At 41.5% G+C, this 18,035-nt stretch overlaps 1 protein-coding gene across 5 annotated transcripts in view; it reads left to right on the top strand.

Moving 5' to 3' along the window:
• LOC134347875 (interferon-induced GTP-binding protein Mx3-like) overlaps positions 1-6,951 on the top strand; it is a 46,489-nt gene extending 39,538 nt beyond the window's left edge. For all 5 annotated transcript variants that reach the window (XM_063050434.1, XM_063050432.1, XM_063050433.1 and 2 more), the window contains 3 exons: positions 1,385-1,461; positions 3,889-4,089; positions 4,554-6,951. In XM_063050434.1, coding sequence (XP_062906504.1) covers positions 1,385-1,461; positions 3,889-4,089; positions 4,554-4,781 — 506 coding nt within the window. In that variant the 3' untranslated portion in view covers positions 4,782-6,951. The remainder of the gene's footprint in view (positions 1-1,384; positions 1,462-3,888; positions 4,090-4,553) is intronic.
• The last annotated feature ends 11,084 nt before the right edge of the window (positions 6,952-18,035 follow it).

Genomic DNA, 18,035 nt, shown 5'->3' with positions numbered 1-18,035 from the left:
ACAGGCCTAGAGCATCTGACACCCCTCTTACATTACCTCTTTTATTCCTGGGATTAATCTTGTGAACCTCCTTTGGACATTCTCCAATGTCCACTCATCCTTTCTTTGAAGAGGACCCCAAAATTGCTCTCAGTACTCCCAAGTGTGAGTAATATCAACATTAATGTCATTTTTTTAAACTAAACACAAAATAATCTGCAGATGCTGGGGTCAAAGCAACACTCACAACACGCTGGAGGAACTCAGCAGGTTGGGCAGCATCCGTGGAAAAGATCGGTCAACGTTTTGGGCCGGAACCCTTTGTCAGGACTGTAGGGGGAAGGGGCAGAGGCCCTATAAAGAAGGTAGGGGGGAGGGTGGGAAGGAGAAGGCTGGTAGGTTCCAGGTGAAGAACCAGTAAGGGGAAAGATAAAGGGGTGAGGGAAGGGAGGCAGGGAGGTGATAGGCAAAAGGTGAAGAAAGAATAGGGAAACACAATGGGTAGTAGAAGGAGGCGGAACTAAGAGGGAGGAGGTTGGCAGCTGGGGGAGGGGGCAGAAACCCGACGCAGATTGGGGGACTGCTTCGTCGAGCACCTCCGCTCCGTCCGCCAAAAGAGACAGGATCTCCCGGTTGCCACCCACTTCAACTCTGCTTCCCAATCCCATTCAGATATGTCCATACATGGCCTCCTCTACTGCCATAATGAGGCTAAACTCAGGTTGGAGGAGCAACACCTCATATACCGTCAAGGTAGTCTCCAGTTCCTTGGTATGAACATAGAATTCTCCAACTTCCGGTAATTCCCTCCCCCTCCCTTCCCCTATCCCTATGTCACTCTGCCCCCTCCTCCAGCTGCCTACCTCCTCCCTCTTGGTTCCGCCTCCTTCTACTACCCATTGTGTTTTCACTATTCTTTCTTCAACTTTCCTGCCTATCACCTCCCTGCTTCCCCTCCCCCACCCCTTTATCTTTCCCCTTACTGGTTCTTCACCTGGAATCTACCAGCCTTCTCCTTCCCACCCTCCCCCCACCTTCTTTATAGGGCCTCTGCCCCTTCCCCCTACAGTCCTGACAAAGGGTTCTGGCCCAAAACGTCGACTGATCTTTTCCATGGATGCTGCCCGACCTGCTGAGTTCCTCCAGCGTGTTGTGGGTGTTATTTTTTTAAACTAACCATTTGTTAGAATCAATTAACCTGTCGCTATGAACAAGGGAGGGTGTACAGAAGAAAAAACGTGAGAAAGAGTTTTGTAAGGGAAATGCATTCAAATTGCTATTTTAAGCCTTTACTCGCATCATTTGCCAAAGCAACTAAAACAAAATGGTGACATTTTCTTTTAGTTGATTCAGGATAACTTGGCGGTGGGTTTGAAAGTGACTTTTGTCCTCTGTTCTGTTCTAGAGATCACAAGGGAAGCTCTTTTACATGTCGCTGAGCAACATTTCAGTGCCTTCTACAACCTTTACAAAGTTGCCAAGGTACAGTATTTATGTACACGTACCTTCTGCCTACTGTTAGCCAGAGAAACAGGGGAGAATTTGAGGAATGGGTAGGAGGGTGGTAGAAGTTCCTGCCAATTGCAAACCATTTCTTGCCCAATTACATTCCCATTGTTTTCTCCATAGGAACATTGGAACAAACACAGGCCATTCATCCCATTGTTACTGGCCCCCTTTTCTAATGCTTCAGTCAAGTCAATGACAAAATAAGATGAATGGCTTCCCCCATGTCATAAATTTCTATGATTCGATGGCTGTTCTCTACCACAACTCCATATACTGCCCATGCTTCCATATCTGTCAATAATGCTACCCAACAAATTTCAAATCATCTTGATGACATGCCCTCATTTTATTATCATGCGTGAATCAATCTCTCTCTCTCTCTGTCTCTCTCTTGCTCTCGCTCTCTCTCATACCACATGCTCATCACATGCCAACCACACACACTGCAGGAAAGAGTAGAATTTCTCAATGCATGTTACAATTGCATAGAGATGCTGGGCTTGATTTTTCATTTTGGCACTTTTGGCAATATGCATGAAGACTTCAAAATACAAAATAGAGTTTTTGCATTCTGATCCTCAACCAAATCATTGAAAAGATGAGGCACCATTATGGGTCCCTAGAGATCAGCTAGTGCCACCCCTGCACCCTCAATCATACTGTAAATTCCTTAACCGTGAATCAAGTACATCTTCAGTGTTGAGTATTTGTATTATGGAAAATGGGCTGAGGTGTTGGAAGCTGAAGGCTCACACATACTTTAAGAACAGCTTCTTCTTACCATCTGCCGTCAGATTTCTGAAGGGTCCATGAACCCACAAACATCACCCTGCTTTTCCTTTGACACGAAGAAATCTGCAGATGCTGGAAATTCAAGCAACACACAAAAAATGCTGGTGAACGCAGGAGGCCAGGCAGCATCTATAGGAAGCGGTACAGTCGACGTTTAGGGCCGGGACCCTTCGTCAGAACTAACTGAAAGAACTAACTGTTAGTCCTGATGAAGGGTCTCGGCCCGAAACGTCGACTGTACCTCTTCCTATAGATGCTGCCTGGCCTGCTGCGTTCACCAGCATTTTTTGTGTGTGCTGCTTTTCTTTTCCTTTTTTTTTGGTGCATTATTTATTTATTTATTTTGTCATTTATAGTAATTTTGTCTTTGCACTGTACTGCTGCCGTAAAATAACAAATTTAATGTCATTTTAGTTAGTGATAAGAAATCTAATTCTGATTTTAAACTCTTTTGCTCATCCTATTTGGATGTAATTGGGCCAAAGGCTTCCATGTCTGGCGAATATATGTGTCTGTCCAAATGCCTGTTAAATGTGCTAATTGTATCTGATATCACCATTGAATTTTCCATCGGCAGGTAATGTATATTCTCTTGTGTTCTCTTTCAACACATTCAGCTATCCACCTAGATTTCTTGTCCTTTTCTTTTCCCATCCTCTCCTCACAACCACCCCCTGCTTTGTTCCTTCTGCTCATCACCCTCCCTACATCTGGTTCCACCTGTCATCTGCTCTTTTCTTGTACTGCTAAATTCTGGCAATCTTTCCTGTTTCCTCAGTGCCTGTGGAGATTCTCAACTTGAAACATCAACCTGTACATTAGGGCTCCAGGAATGCTGTATGACCTTAAGAGTTGTTAACGGCATTCGGCGTTTCTTCTTAATCCCTAATCAGTGGTTCCTTTTCTAAATAAACTTAGATCCTGTTCCTTACAACTTCCTCCAACTGTCACTGGTCTCAGGAGCCTGTCATTTCATCTTCTGGTACCTCACCTGTAGTTAATGAAGATGCAAAAATCTGTATCAGGGATCTAGTTATCATGTTCCTCTTCCCGCATGGCATTTTGGGATAGATCTTACTTGGTCCTGGGGGTTTGTCCAACCTTGTGTGTGTTCCCAGACCTTTAATGCCTCCATCTTCTAAATTTCCTGTTCTTAAGTATTCTTTCCTTCTCGGTCACAAGTTGCTTTTCAGTATTGATTTTTCAGTACCTGCACCTTGCTATCAAGGTCCTTGAGCAGGTCGTAGAGAGTTACCTTATTAAAACTGTACATTGTTTCTGGTGAGGGTTCCCCCCACCCAACTCACTGCCACCTTCCCATGGTGGTGTTATGACAGGAATTCCAGGATTTACGATGCTGTCCAACTCAGAATGGGAACTGTAAGCAGCAGTGTTAACCTACACCCCTGGTCCTTGTTCCTCTTGGTGATAGAGATGGTGGGAAAGGGGAGGAGCTGTTGGAGTGGGCTGGACAGGTAACTGTGATGCATTGTGTTGATGGTGGTTTTCCAGTTTCGTAGAGCATAAAACTGTTTTAGACACTAAATTTTCCTGCTGGAAAGTGGGCCTTGAGCTGACTATTTCTGCTATTTTTGTCTTTGCGTACAGGTCAAAATTGCAATTCTCAGCTATGAGCAAGAACATGAAGCAGAGAAGTTTCTGCATGCCCAGTTTAAGGTCGAGAGCACGGTGTACTCTCAGGATAGTCTCTATAGCGAAGGCCTGAGTAAATTGAAAGGCAACCAACTATGGGGCCATGGAAATATCAGCCTTAAAGAAATGTCATTTCATTTAGAAACATATTACAAGGTAAACATAGCATAATAATAATGAAGCACATTTGTAACTGTTCAGTGTGTTCTAGCTACTGGTGGGCTATTTCCTCCTTGCTCACAGTAATACATTGTTGAAAGAGCTTGCTGTGACATGAGGAAACAGTTGCATTCTACACAGTGAGTTGAATTTTCTTGCATTGATCTGCTTAGAGGTTAACAGCAGATTCACAGGAACATAGGAAGAGACTCCCAACTCTGTTCCAACTGCAGCTTGTGGTCTCCTACTCACCTCTGACCCACATGCCCTAACACCATCCTTTATAAAGAACTATCAATGCCATCCACAAAAGGAAGCTCCAGATTATATTAGCCCCTTTGTAGGAAAACTCACTCTTGAAAACTTTAGCTCTGAATTTAGGACTCGCTAATCTGTAAGAGTGCACAGGGAAGTTTTGCTTCATTTTCATTTTTCCATTATTTTTATTCTCAACTCCCTAGATTGCCTCAAATCGACTGGCTGACCAGGTTCCCATGGTCATACTTTGCTACATTTTAAATGAAATGGCGAATAAGGTACGGATGGCGATGCTACGGCTCATCCAAGAGAGGGATCACATCAATGAATATCTGATGGAAGATCAAGACGTACAGAGAAAGAGAGACGACCTTAAATGCAGAATAGAGCGATTGAGAAAAGCCCAGAAGATATTGCTTGAATTTGGTTAAATAATTTGAATGCAGTCATTACCACGAAAATGCATACATATTTCATTTGCTAATTTCTTCCTTCTGTTTGGTCCTGAAGTCAAAAGTCACACCATATTACAATCCTGTGTAACTGTAAATATTGTCAACCTATTCACTTAAATTAGAAGAATTTAAGGATCTTCCTCGCCCAATTTCAATACACCTGATCTTCCTTCTGGATAATTTCCTCTTCCTTGTTCTGACTGAAGTTAGCTGACCCAGGAAGTCATAGATTGAATTTCCATTAACTGCATATTGAGCTGCTCAATGTATAAACTAGTTTAAGCTGCCTAGAAACTTTTAGTTATCTTTAATACACCAGATGTAATATCACAGAGTATTCCAAGTATTTACATTCTGTATAATATTTCAGATGTTGCATTGAGGTAAAGACTGAACTTAAAGCAAATAGATAATTATCAGTTATGTTCAGAAGGATATATAGAAGGAGAGTGGGAATTAGTGCTTGACTTGTTTTCTTCATTGCACTATTAGATTTACTGTGGTGTGGTCCCTCTCGATGGGTCGGTAAGCTACTTCTTTAGACCATGATTCAATGTTGCACAAAGCGCTTTACATTTTTGCTAAGTTATAACCGAACATACTTCAATTTCATAATTGGTAATTTTTGTATGTTCAGTGATAAATTGATAAATCCTTGGATCTTCAAGATCAAAAGAAATCAATGTACATTGGGGTTGTGCTGTTTCTTTTTAAGGTCTGTTCAAGGGTGTCAAAATGTCTTTCATCACCAATGTAAACTGTTAGAATCAGGATTAATATCACCGACATATGTCATGAAATTTGTTAACTTTGCGGCAGCAGTACAATGCAATACATAATAAATGTGTGTAAGATAGAGGTCACTTGCAGCACTTACTTCTGCACGTTCAGTTAAACGTGGACAAAGAGTACCACAGGGGACTGGTGAACTTGCACAGATTTGATGACCAAAGATGTATTGTTCATCCACTGACTTATAAAGTACCCACCTGGTACAACATTTATCTAATAGGAGACGGTGTTAAAGAACATTTGCAGTGCAGTTTTAAAAGAGGAAAAAAAAATCTCACTATCTCCAACCTTAAATTTCTGTAACTGGCCAAGTCTTTGCTTCCACATAGGATTCAACATCACCAGATTCAGAAACAGTTATTACCCTACAAACGTCCGCCTCCTGAACCAGCATGAAGATTTTTTGACCTATGCTTAGTAGATCAATCTTTCATGATATGGTGAGACTCTACACATGACTCATTTTGTGATAAACATGGCTATTAATATGTAGTATAGCCAGAACCTTTCAAAAGTTGCATTTAAATAGCATCCATTCTACATCGTAATGTGGCCAGTTTGTACTTTGAGATAGTTGCTTACTGTGCAATTTAAGTCTGTCTTAAATGTCGCACTGGTGATCATAACTGCGTGTGGTCTTGGGAAGAGTAAGATCATGGCCTGCCCTTGAAGCAGGATGAAAGGGAGGTAGGAGAGGGTGAAAGAAATTGGAGAGATGAAAGCACCAACTGATAGGCTATCCTTGACAAGTTATTTGGGGGACAATTTTTTCACCTGGCCCATATGGAGAAATCTCAGGTGTTCTAATGCAAAAAGTGGTCACTGAGTTGTGTTACCTGTGCCAGTCACAATTAGAACAATATAGCATAGTACAGACCATTCAGCCCACAATATTGTGCCAACCTTTTAGCCTGCTTCAAGAGCAATCTAATCCTTCTCTCCAATATAGCTCTGCATGTATCTGTCTTCCATGTGCCTATATAAGAGTCTCTTAAATATCCTTAAATGTATCTGCTTTCACCATCACCCCTGGCAGGGCATTCCATGCACTCACAACTCTGTGTAAAACAGCTTACCTCTGACATCCCCCTTATACTTCCCTCCAATCACCTTAAATTATGCCCCCTCATATTAGTTGTTCCCATCCTAGGAAAAAAATCTCTGGTTGTTCACTGGATCTATGTCTCTTTATTGTACAAATTTCTCAAGTCACCTCTCATTCGCCTTCATTCCAAAGAAAAAAGCCCTAACTCACTTAACCTATTCTCATAAGGGATGCTCTCCAATTTTCAGTAAATATATTTAAGACAAGGTTGGATAGATTTTTGCATAGTAGGGGAATTAAGGGCTATGGGGAAAAGGCAGGTAGGTGGAAATGAGTCCATGGCCAGATCAGCCATGATCTTATTGAATGGAAGAACAGGCTGGATGGGCTTGTATTTCTTATGTTCTAGTCCAGGCAACATTCAATGAACGTGAAAAAGACACTTGAGGGTACTTTGCCTCCCAGGGTCAGGGATGTTTCAGATGAGGCCCATAGCATTCTAAGCGGGGGGGGGGGGGAGTGACCAGAAGTTGTGGTACATATTGGTACTAATGACATAGGTAGGAAATGGGAGGAGGTCCTGAAGAGAGGATATAGAAAACTGTAAAGCAGGACCTACGGGGTAGTAATCTCTGAATTGTTGCTTGCACCACATGCCAGTTAGGGTAGGAATAGAATGAATTGGCAGATGAATGTGTGGCTGAGGAGTTGGTGCAGGGGGCAGGGTTTCTGATGTGCTTATTGGATCTCTTCGGGAGAAGGTATGACCTGTTTAAAAAGGTTATACCTTTGCTAGGGTCTCTTTTAGGGTGTGATTCATTCTCTCAAACATGCCAGAACTCTGAAGTAGGCATGGAATGTAAAACTTACGCTTGGCCCCTAACAAAGAACAAGCCTTCTCGATCACCTTTCCAGTAAAGTGTTTTCCCTGATCCAAATCAAGGCTGGCCGGTACTGCCCACCTGGGGTATTATGCCTCTGCTACTATACAGGATATTGTCTCAACAGAGCGATTCCAACATGGCAATGCTTCTACACACCTGGTGAAGAAATCAACATTTACCAAGCAATACCGTTTACTGGTAAACCAGGTTAACGGCCCTGCAAAATCCGTTTGAAGTTGCCTCCATGTGTCTTTGGGTCATGCCTGATGTCCTAGTTGGATTTTAACTGCTTTTCCTGGGTCTCACCAGTTGTAGGCAGAATTTAGCAATAACTCTCTTCTTCCCTGGCCAACACCAGCTGCATCCTCATTTTAGCCCACCTTCTGTGGGCTAAACTATGGTTGGTTTTAAACAAGGTGTGTCTGATGTATTCTGGGGCTAAAAGCAGAGCTTCACTCCAGTTTTCTCTGAGTTGGACAATCCACATCAGGGGTGCATAAAAAGAGCTACCTTTTAATCAGGAGGGCAATCAAGACTTTAAAGGCAGAGTTTCACGGCAGTTTCTCTGATTTGAGGAGTGACCAATCAGCAAGAAGGATCCATTAGAAGGGGCCAATAAAGATGATTCACATGCAAGTGGAGCGATCACTCATTTGGAATGTGTCAGTATGGCTTTGGTTCATCAGGCGAGATCAGGTTTGGGTGAGGTACATTGTCTTGTAAATTACTCTCTCTGTACTTATTTGTTCACTCCTCATCTGTGAGGCCATAGTAGAGTAGTGAGAATGGTTCCAGGGGCTGTGTGAGGGATCTGGGAAGTCCGTGAGACCTCCTGTCGCCCATATAAACACATCTGCACCAGATGCACTGAGTTTCAGCTCCTGAGAGAATGTATTAAGGAAATGGAGATGCAGCTCGATGACCTTCGACTCATATGGGAGAATGAGGAGGTGATAAACAGGAGCTACAGGGAGGTAGTCACCCCTAGGTTGCAGGAGACGGGTAAATGGGAAACCATGATGACTATGGCCCATTTTATCATGTGCCTCCAAATTCCCTGAAACCATATCCTTAACAATTAACTCCAACATCTTCCCAACCACTGAAGTTAGGCTAAATGGCTTATAATTTCCTTTTCTTCTGCCTCTCTCCCTTCCTGAAGAGTGGAGTGACACTTGTAATTTTCCAGTCTTCTGGAACCATTCCAGAATCTAGTGATTCTTTAAAGATCATTGCTAATGCCTCTTCAGCTACCTCTTTCAGAATCCTGATGTGTACACGATCTGGTCCAGGTGACTCATCTACCTTCAGACTTTTTCCAGTTTCCCAATCACCTTAACTCTAGTAACTTCCATCATACTGCTGGTGTCTTCCACGGTGAAGACTGATGCAAAATTCTGTTTTCACTAGCTCAATACAGCTGATGCCTTCCCATACTGACTTTCAAACTTACTTAAGGGAATTGTTCATGCTGATGAATTGTTCCAAGTACTCATTACAATCATAAAATCGATGACGAGTCCTCCGCTGGTCAGGGTCGAGTATGGATGATGCTTCCTAGCTGTCTAGATAAGCAGAGTCAGGGCAGTATGATATGGAGAGCAAGCTGTTGTCCATGTAGCAAGCTCCCCCTCTCCATGCATCTGATGAATCCAAAGGAACAGCAGAGACTGATATAGTTCGGTACCAGTAGTGTTGTAGGAGTTGCCAGTCTGCGTTGAACTCAATGAAGGGCTGCCCTTGGGACTCCAGCTCCAGATTTTTCCCTCTGGGTTAACTCCCAACCCCTTCCCCATGATTTGGTATAGCTGCAAGGCAGCGGAGGTTTGAGATCCGTTTTTCTTCTCTTAGATGAGCTGCCAACCACGGCTGACAAGCCCCATCAGCCCAATCGCGAAGCACTTATAATTGCATGCCTAGCAATGTAACCACATAGGTTACTTGTGCATCATATAATCTTCCATTATTTCTTGCAGTTACCTCAAAAGTATCTCCTTCCATTTTATGGCATATTCTTCTGCTGTCTGTGCTGAATCCTAATCTATCCCAATCTCCTTTATCCCCACGTTTCCTCACAACCCTGCAAATTGATCTCTCTCTTGCGCCTCTCTAGTTCCCCTGTGAAGGCACAACTGTTCTGTTTCCACTTCCCTTTCCACCAATGGGCTCCAGATCATTTCCTGAACCTCATATTTAAGAAATGTGTTCTCATATTTGGTTGTCCAAAATTTTAAATATGTTCACATAGGTCTTTGAAGTATCTGCTAAAATGGGAAAAATTAAGAAGCTGGGAATGTCAGGTGTGTTTTTGACACTCAGGAGGGGATCAGATGTATTGATCAGTTGTTAGAGAAGGCCATCACAGCAGCCAGTTGAAAAAAGGTTAAGAAGTAGGTGGACATCTTGCCGGAAAAAAAGAAATAAATGAAGGTATGTAGCCAGATGATGATGATTCTAATCAAAAATGGAGTCTAGTAGGGTATAATTTGATTCCTTAAATGTCTCTAAGGGAGAAATGTGTCCTGTGTAGTTACTGTAAGTCAGCAATATTCCATCAGCACCTTGTGTGCTTTACCCAACAAACAGCACCTGCAGTATTGGCCCTGCTATCCAAAACAAGTTTCTTCTTCCTGTGTTCCAGGCAATTGTCCTCCTAATAAACATTTGAGAGCAATCATATACAGAATTACATTTCTTTATTGAACTAACTCAATTGCCTAAGCTGCTGTCATTGCACTCAAGGGGCAAGTCCTTCTATCTGCTATTCCCTGGCAGTACTAATAGTGTCAATTAAAAATGTTATTAAATAGGAAGTTATTTTTAAGGTAATTGCTGGAAATAACTGTAGCATAGCAAAGCAGTTAGCGTAGCACCTCACAGCTCTAGCGATCACGACTGGGATTCAGTTCTTGCCACTGTCTGTACATTCTCCTCGTGAACGTATGGGTTTCCTTCCACATTCCAAAGATGTGTAGTTTAGGGTTAGTAAGTTATGGCCCTGCTATGCCGTAGCTGGGAGCATGGTGAAACTTGTGGGCTGCCCTCATCACATTATTGCACTGTTTGCCGTTGATACAAATTACACATTTCACTGAATATTCCAATGTACAAGTGACAAATAAAAGCTAATCTTTACCTTCTTTTCTTCATATAATAAGTATCCAAGTTATATGTTTCAATTATCGGATGAGTTGCAGATAAGTTTAGAAAGGCCTCGTTTAATCAGAACACCGCGACCAGCCAGAGTAGACCTGATTGGCCTATATCTCTGTCAATCAAGCTTAGTGACATTTCTTTATTTGTTCTGGGAATGTAGACCTCAAAGGCAACCATGGCATTTTATCAGGCATTTTCATTTTTCGTTTATCAGGCATTTTCTGTTAAGGGTCAAACACTTTGGTGTATCTGGAGTCACACAGACAACAGTCTGAGAAAGGATAGTTGATTTCCTTTCCAAAACAGTAAAGATTCAGTAGTTTGATGGTCACAATTATTAATGCCCATTTTGATTCTAGACTTGAATTTAAAATTCATCAGCAGCACTGGAGAGGTTTGAACATTTGTCTCTGACCAGGTTTTGGCCCTAATTGATATCTGGCAGTGTCTTCCCAGTGACAGCAGACATCCCACCCTGCAAAAACTCATTTCAGGGAGGTACCACCCTTAACCCCCCCCTCCCCGCAACACCATACCTACCCCCCACCCGTCGACCTCCAAGGGTGTATGTAATACTTTGTTTAGTGATTTTGTCTGATCTGTAAACCAAGTTGGGTATATGCAGCAAATATGACATTAAAATATGTACTTATATTATCATGTTTATTCTATTACAACTTTAAGCAAGTCTACAGGGAGTTTGGCCTCATCACGTAGGACATCAATAGCGTAGCTCCTTAGCAGCTAGCCAGCTAGTTTAAATAACGTTAGCTATGCTGTAATGACACCTGTTAAACTCACCTCAACATGTCTTTTACATTTTAACCCACCATGGGCAATAGAAAAGTCACTGTTGCAAACAGTGCAACGAGCAACACTGTCATTATTTTTGAGGTCGACTGTAAAGCTCGCCCACACAGAAAACTGATAGGTCTACTTAGCAGAGGTCCCCAACCTTTTTTTGCACCGCAGACCGGTTTAATATTGACAATATTCTTACGGACCGGCCGACCGGGGGTGGGGGGGGGGTTAATCACGACCGGAATGTAGGTGATAAATCAATAGCACCATAACATTATTGGCGGTAATGCACCATTAAGCTAGATGCCAACCGCCATAAAACAAGTTACAGACAGACCGATCATAACATTTTAAGTAACGTTTGGGTACTAAACACACAGCGCATACTTTTATATCGCTGAATCAGTGCGAGCCCTGGGCTTGATTTCCTGCAATAAGACGGTCCCATTGAGGGGTGATGGGAGACAGTGATACTCGAAGGGGGTTCCAGTCTATTCCGCAATTTAGTTTTCGTTGCATTCATTGCAGAAAACTCTGCTTCACCGCGATATAATGTTGGAAATGGAAGCAACGTTTTCAGTGCTTTCGTGGCTATCTCAGGATATTTAGCCTTGACTTTGATCCAGAATGCTGGCAGAGATGTTATGTAAAACAAACTTTTCAGCCAGCCGCCACTTACAAGCTCGAGGAAGTTGATCTCCTTCCCGCGCTGACACGGATGACGCGCGGTTAATGACCTCGCGTGCGTAACGGTTCAACAGTGAGCGTGACAGGGAATGAGGAAATGTGCAGCTGACTCATATTGTTTCATATTGCCAAATCATACTGTTTCCTCACGGCCCGGTGGTTGGGGACCACTCTTAGCACGAAGAGACGTGCTCGCTCTCCCTCTCCCGCTCAAAAAAATCTATTTCTGGGATATTGTACATCATTTCCGGGCGTCAGGGAGCCACTATCGATATGCGGGAGGCTCCCGGATCTTCCGGGAGAGGTGGGATGTCTGTGACGGGAATTGTAACCAGATGCCCATTGGAACTGAAGCAAAAAAAGAATTATAAAGGAGAATATTTGGAAGGGGGAAATCAGTTACAGGGATTATTCAAAGAAACTCAGCAGTGTAGGTCAAGTCAAAGATGAAATTCTCAAAGGTATGTTCCAAAGCATTGCTGTGTAAGACAGACTGTAAATTTAAGATGCATTATAAGTTGGGGTTTAACATATCATGCACCATAAAGATTAGTTTAAAAAGATTGCCAACAGTATTGTGAGAGCCAGATACTTGTTTTTCAAAGTTACATTTTTACCTATCTTCTGAAACGTGGCAAATTCACGTCTTCAGCCAATGGCAAACCATTAATAAGAGGTCAGGAAAAATACAGTTTGGAGCTCTGATGTAAGCCTTTTTGATATATGAGTCTTTCCATCAAATGCGTCTTCTGGTAAGCAATTCCCAACTTGATTGTCTCTCCGTGACTAATGTCCACTTTAGAGTAAAGCTAATTGTTCTCTAAGAAAAAATACTGTTAAGCAGAAATAATCTCTTCTTGGGTGTCCAGCCGGGTACAGATAAAGCCCAAGAAGAGTTTATTCATCATATACACTGGGAAAACACTAGATCCTTAACGGTTAAGTAATTTGGAAAAAAAAATGAAAGCACCATGAGCTTCTCTGCTCCAAACGTATCCCATGAACAATGAAGAATAGGAAAAATATCCTCTGATTCATCTCGCTAGTCCCTCACAACTACAGTGCCTTACACCTCACATCATATACACGTTTTCTTCACTTACATACTTCTTGTTGTTACCTAGGAGAGCTGAAAAGGCCTAGAGCAGCATGAGGGAAGTAGTTTGCAAAATTCTCCAACCTTTTTCGATATTAAAACTAGCCTGGAGGATCACACCAACAAAGAGAATACAATGCAACATATACCGATATTGAACTTCTACTGCTCTCAAAGTAACTCAGGACTAGTGAACTTCAGAGTATTAATTGGTAATCAAATACTAGATATTAAACAGCTTGTATAAAGAGTTTGGTTGCACTGCTTTCTTGTAATTTTTGATCTCTCACTCATCCGAAATCATTCAGTTCAAACTAAAGATACTAACCAAATACAAATATAAATATTTCTATAAGTGTATCAAAACATGTCGCCTCTAACAATTAGCATATTCTCGTAAGTTGGGCGTTCTAGCTCCTGCTTCTTCACCCAGCAGGTAGAAGAGAGAAAAGGGATTGGTCAGAGTGGTGGGCATCTTCAACGATACTATGAGACTTCATGAAGCAATGCACTGGTTGGTAGGAAGTGACGAGCCTGTTGATAGACTAGGGAGTGTTTCCAGCATTGGACTGTGCCTAAATCAATGGCCCCTGCCCCAGTAGGTTGTTGTCATCTCATTTAATGGAAATTCCATCTGGTTTGCCAGCAACCTGCCCGATGTCCCTCAGCCAATGTAAATCTGGCTTTAGTGTGGCAGTTCCATTTAAATGAATAGGAACAACCAACTCGGTGAGCGTACCAAGTAGTTTCAGTGATTTTCTTTAAATTTTTAATGTGTGGATTTTCAAATATTAATCACTGGAATGTTAGTCACAGTGAACGGCAACATTAACAAAAAGTCAATGCAGTCACCTTTGACTGTCATCACTGGGCCTTGCTGCTCGTCAAAGGCATTCTGTAAGTCTTTGCTCTGAGACTGTCCCTGGAGTGGGCTCAGGCACACTGAAGAAATGGGAGTCAGTGTCCCTGCAGATAATGACACCAGGGATCACGCTGGAATGAACAACCATTCCCCTGGTTTTTGCTGTCAATGTCGGGGCAACACAAGATCTGTCTTCACTTGTTTTCACTTGTTTCCTTTACAAGTTTATTTGCTAGTTAGTTTAAAAGTTTAAGTGACTGATTATTGTCTCTAAATACTAAAAATATTCTTATTAATGTAATTTATAACTGTTTGCAGCCAGGACAGTGTTACCAGGCAAGGAGTGGGAATCAGTAATGAATTAATCAGTTTTGAAATTGAATTCACCATTATCCTTGACCTGACCTTGATAGCCAATTAATAATAGAGAGCAGGTAATGGGGCGTGATTTCTATCTGATGCTTTGAATTAACAACTTATAGGGAAAATTACCCCCAGATTTTTTGTGGAAACTGTATCACATTTATAGAACCATAGAACCATAGAAACTACAGCACAGAAACAGGCCCTTTGGCCCTTCTTGGCTGTGCCGAACCATTTTCTGCCTAGTCCCACTGACCTGCACACGGACCATATCCCTCCATATACCTCCCATCCATGTATCTGTCCAATTTATTCTTAAATGTTAAAAAAGAACCCGCATTTACCACCTCATCTGGCAGCTCATTCCATACTCCCACCACTCTCTGTGTGAAGAAGCCCCCCCTAATGTTCCCTTTAAACATTTCCCCCCTCACCCTTAACCCATGTCCTCTGGTTTTTTTCTCCCCTTGCCTCAGTGGAAAAAGCCTGCTTGCATTCACTCTATCTATACCCATCATAATTTTATATACCTCTATCAAATCTCCCCTCATTCTTCTACGCTCCAGGGAATAAAGTCCTAACCTATTCAACCTTTCTCTGTAACTGAGTTTCTCAAGTCCCGGCAACATCCTTGTAAACCTTCTCTGCACTCTTTCAACCTTATTTATATCCTTCCTGTAATTTGGTGACCAAAACTGAACACAATACTCCAGATTCGGCCTCACCAGTGCCTTATACAACCTCATCATAACATTCCAGCTCTTATACTCAATACTTCGATTAATAAAGGCCAATGTACCAAAAGCTCTCTTTACGACCCTATCTACTTGTGACGACACTTTTAGGGAATTTTGAATCTGTATTCCCAGATCCCTCTGTTCCACTGCACTCCTCAGTGCCTTACCATTAACCCTGTATGTTCTATGCTGGTTTGTCCTTCCAACGTGCAATACCTCACACTTGTCAGTATTGATCTCCATCTGCCATTTTTCAGCCCATTTTTCCAGCTGGTCCAAGTCCCTCTGCAGGCTCTGAAAACCTTCCTCACTGTCTACTACACCTCCAATCTTTGTATCATCAGCAAACTTGCTGATCCAATTTACCACATTATCATCCAGATCATTGATATAGAAGACAAATAACAATGGACCCAGCACTGATCCCTGTGGCACACCACTAGTCACAGGCCTCCACTCAGAGAAGCAATTCTCTACCACCACTCTCTGGCTTCTTCCATCAAGCCAATGTCTAATCCAATTTACCACCTCTCCATGTATACCTAGCGACTGAATTTTCCTAACTAACCTCCCATGCGGGACCTTGTCAAAGGCCTTACTGAAGTCCATGTAGACAATATCCACTGCCTTCCATTCATCCACTTTCCTGGTAACCTCCTCGAAAAACTCCAACAGATTGGTCAAACATGACCTACCACGCACAAAGCCATGTTGACTCTCCCTAATAAGCCCCTGTCTATCCAAATGCTTGTAGATTCTGTCACTTAGTACTCCCTCCAATAACTTACCTACTACTGACGTTAAACTTACCGGCCTATAATTTCCCGGATTACTTTTCGATCCTTTTTTAAACAACGGAACAACATGAGCCACTCTCCAATCCTCCAGCACTTCACCTGTAGACAGCGACATTTTAAATATTTCTGCCAGGGCCCCCGCAATTTCAACACTAGTCTCCTTCAAGGTCCGAGGGAACACTCTGTCAGGTCCCGGGGATTTATCCACTTTAATTTTCCTCAAGACAGCAAGCACCTCCTCCTTTTCAATCTGTACAGTTTCCATGGTCTCACTACTTGATTCCCTCAATTCCATAGATTTCATGCCAGCTTCCTTAGTAGATACAGACAGTAAAAGAATATTTTTAATCGCCTCTAAGCCACTCGAGATGGTCCTAAAGTTATGAAATTTTGGATTCCTCAAGGCATTTTAACTAAACCTGATCTGGTTAACAGAGAAAAATGTGGTGGACATTGTGAAGAACTTGGTGGTGAGGATGAGTAAGGGTTACGTGGTTGTTAAGTGCAGAGGCCAGAAAGATATTATTGTCCCAATATCGCTGGGTGATATGATCATGAAAGAAAGGCCATTTCTTGAAGACCATGAACAATTCAGGTAAATGATGGAAAGTTATTTTCAATTAATCTCTCAATATTTTTATTAACATATTGACATACTTATTATTCTTATTAACATATTTTATGTCTGGAGGCATAAACAGCATCAGCAATTATTCTGTGGTTTCAGGTTTTATGTTCTATGTTTTTCACTCGTTGGCAAGATTTATTCCTTTTTTTGTGAATTGGGTGTTTGATTTTTCTTTGAATGGGTTCCATAATCTTTCTCTGTTTCGTGGCTGTCCGTGGGAAGACAAATCTCAGGGTTGTATACCGCATACATACTTTGATAATAAAGGTAATTTGAACTTTGAACTTTAACCCCTCTAACCCACTATTTGCTCACAGTCCTTTTTCATGTGTTGATTTCTTTGTTTATATTCTTTTTTTTTGATTTCTTTGATCTTATTAATATCAGGAGGCAAGTTCAGCTTCACATTGGAATAGCTGAAAGTTCTTCGTCAAATGTATGTCATTCTCTAGATTTGAACTAGTGTGGACTAATAAGGATTCTTGAGGCTTGTTGGATTCTGATGTTTTTCATTTTATTTTTAAATCTTTTTTATTAATTAGATTTAGATTATGAAGACGCGTAGTCCTCTTATTATTGAAAATCAACAAAAAATACATTAAAGCAACATACATCAAAGTTGCTGGTGAACGCAGCAGGCCAAGCAGCATCTATAGGAAGAGGCGCAGTCATCTTCCTAAAAATACATTAATCAAGTCAACATGTCAATATGTACAATAAGAATTAAATTATCAATTAACTGATTAACAAAACTAAACAATATATCAATAATAATAAGAAGAAGAAAAAATAAAATGTTAAAACTACTTTTTTTTGGAAAAAAAAGAAGGAAAAAAGAGCCCCTACTAACTAAAACAAAAAACCCCTACTAACAGAAAAAAAACAAAAAAAAAAACCCATTGGGAACACAACCCCGGAGCTATACGCCATACAAGCTTCCATAAAAGAAAAACATCAATCTGCCAACCAAATCCATTTAAACAAGAATCAGAAGGGGACCATCTTAATTAACTCAAATCAAATGATAGTAGCGGGCAAAAGAAAGTCAAATCGAGGATCAAAAGTTTGACTTCTGATTTTCTCCAAACTAAGACGTAACATCACCTGAGAGAACCATTGCATCAAAGTGGGAGCAGAGGCATCTTTCCATTTCAATAAAATCACCCTTCTGGCCAATAATGTAACAAATGCAATTACATGTTGGTCTGATATAGAAATACCATGAATATATTGAGGGATTACACTGAACAAAACTGTCAATTTATTAAGTTGTAAATTAATTTTTAAAGCTTTAGAAATTGTAGAGAAAATAGATTTCCAAAACTCTTTCAATACAGAACACAACCAAAACATATGCGTTAGTGTAGCTGGCTCGGTTTTAC

The sequence above is a fragment of the Mobula hypostoma genome, chromosome 6 (genome assembly GCF_963921235.1).
Source record: "Mobula hypostoma chromosome 6, sMobHyp1.1, whole genome shotgun sequence".
Taxonomy (NCBI): Eukaryota; Metazoa; Chordata; class Chondrichthyes; order Myliobatiformes; family Myliobatidae; genus Mobula; species Mobula hypostoma.
Note: the sequence above shows the minus strand (reverse complement) of the source record. Positions and strands in the feature narration are given on the sequence as shown.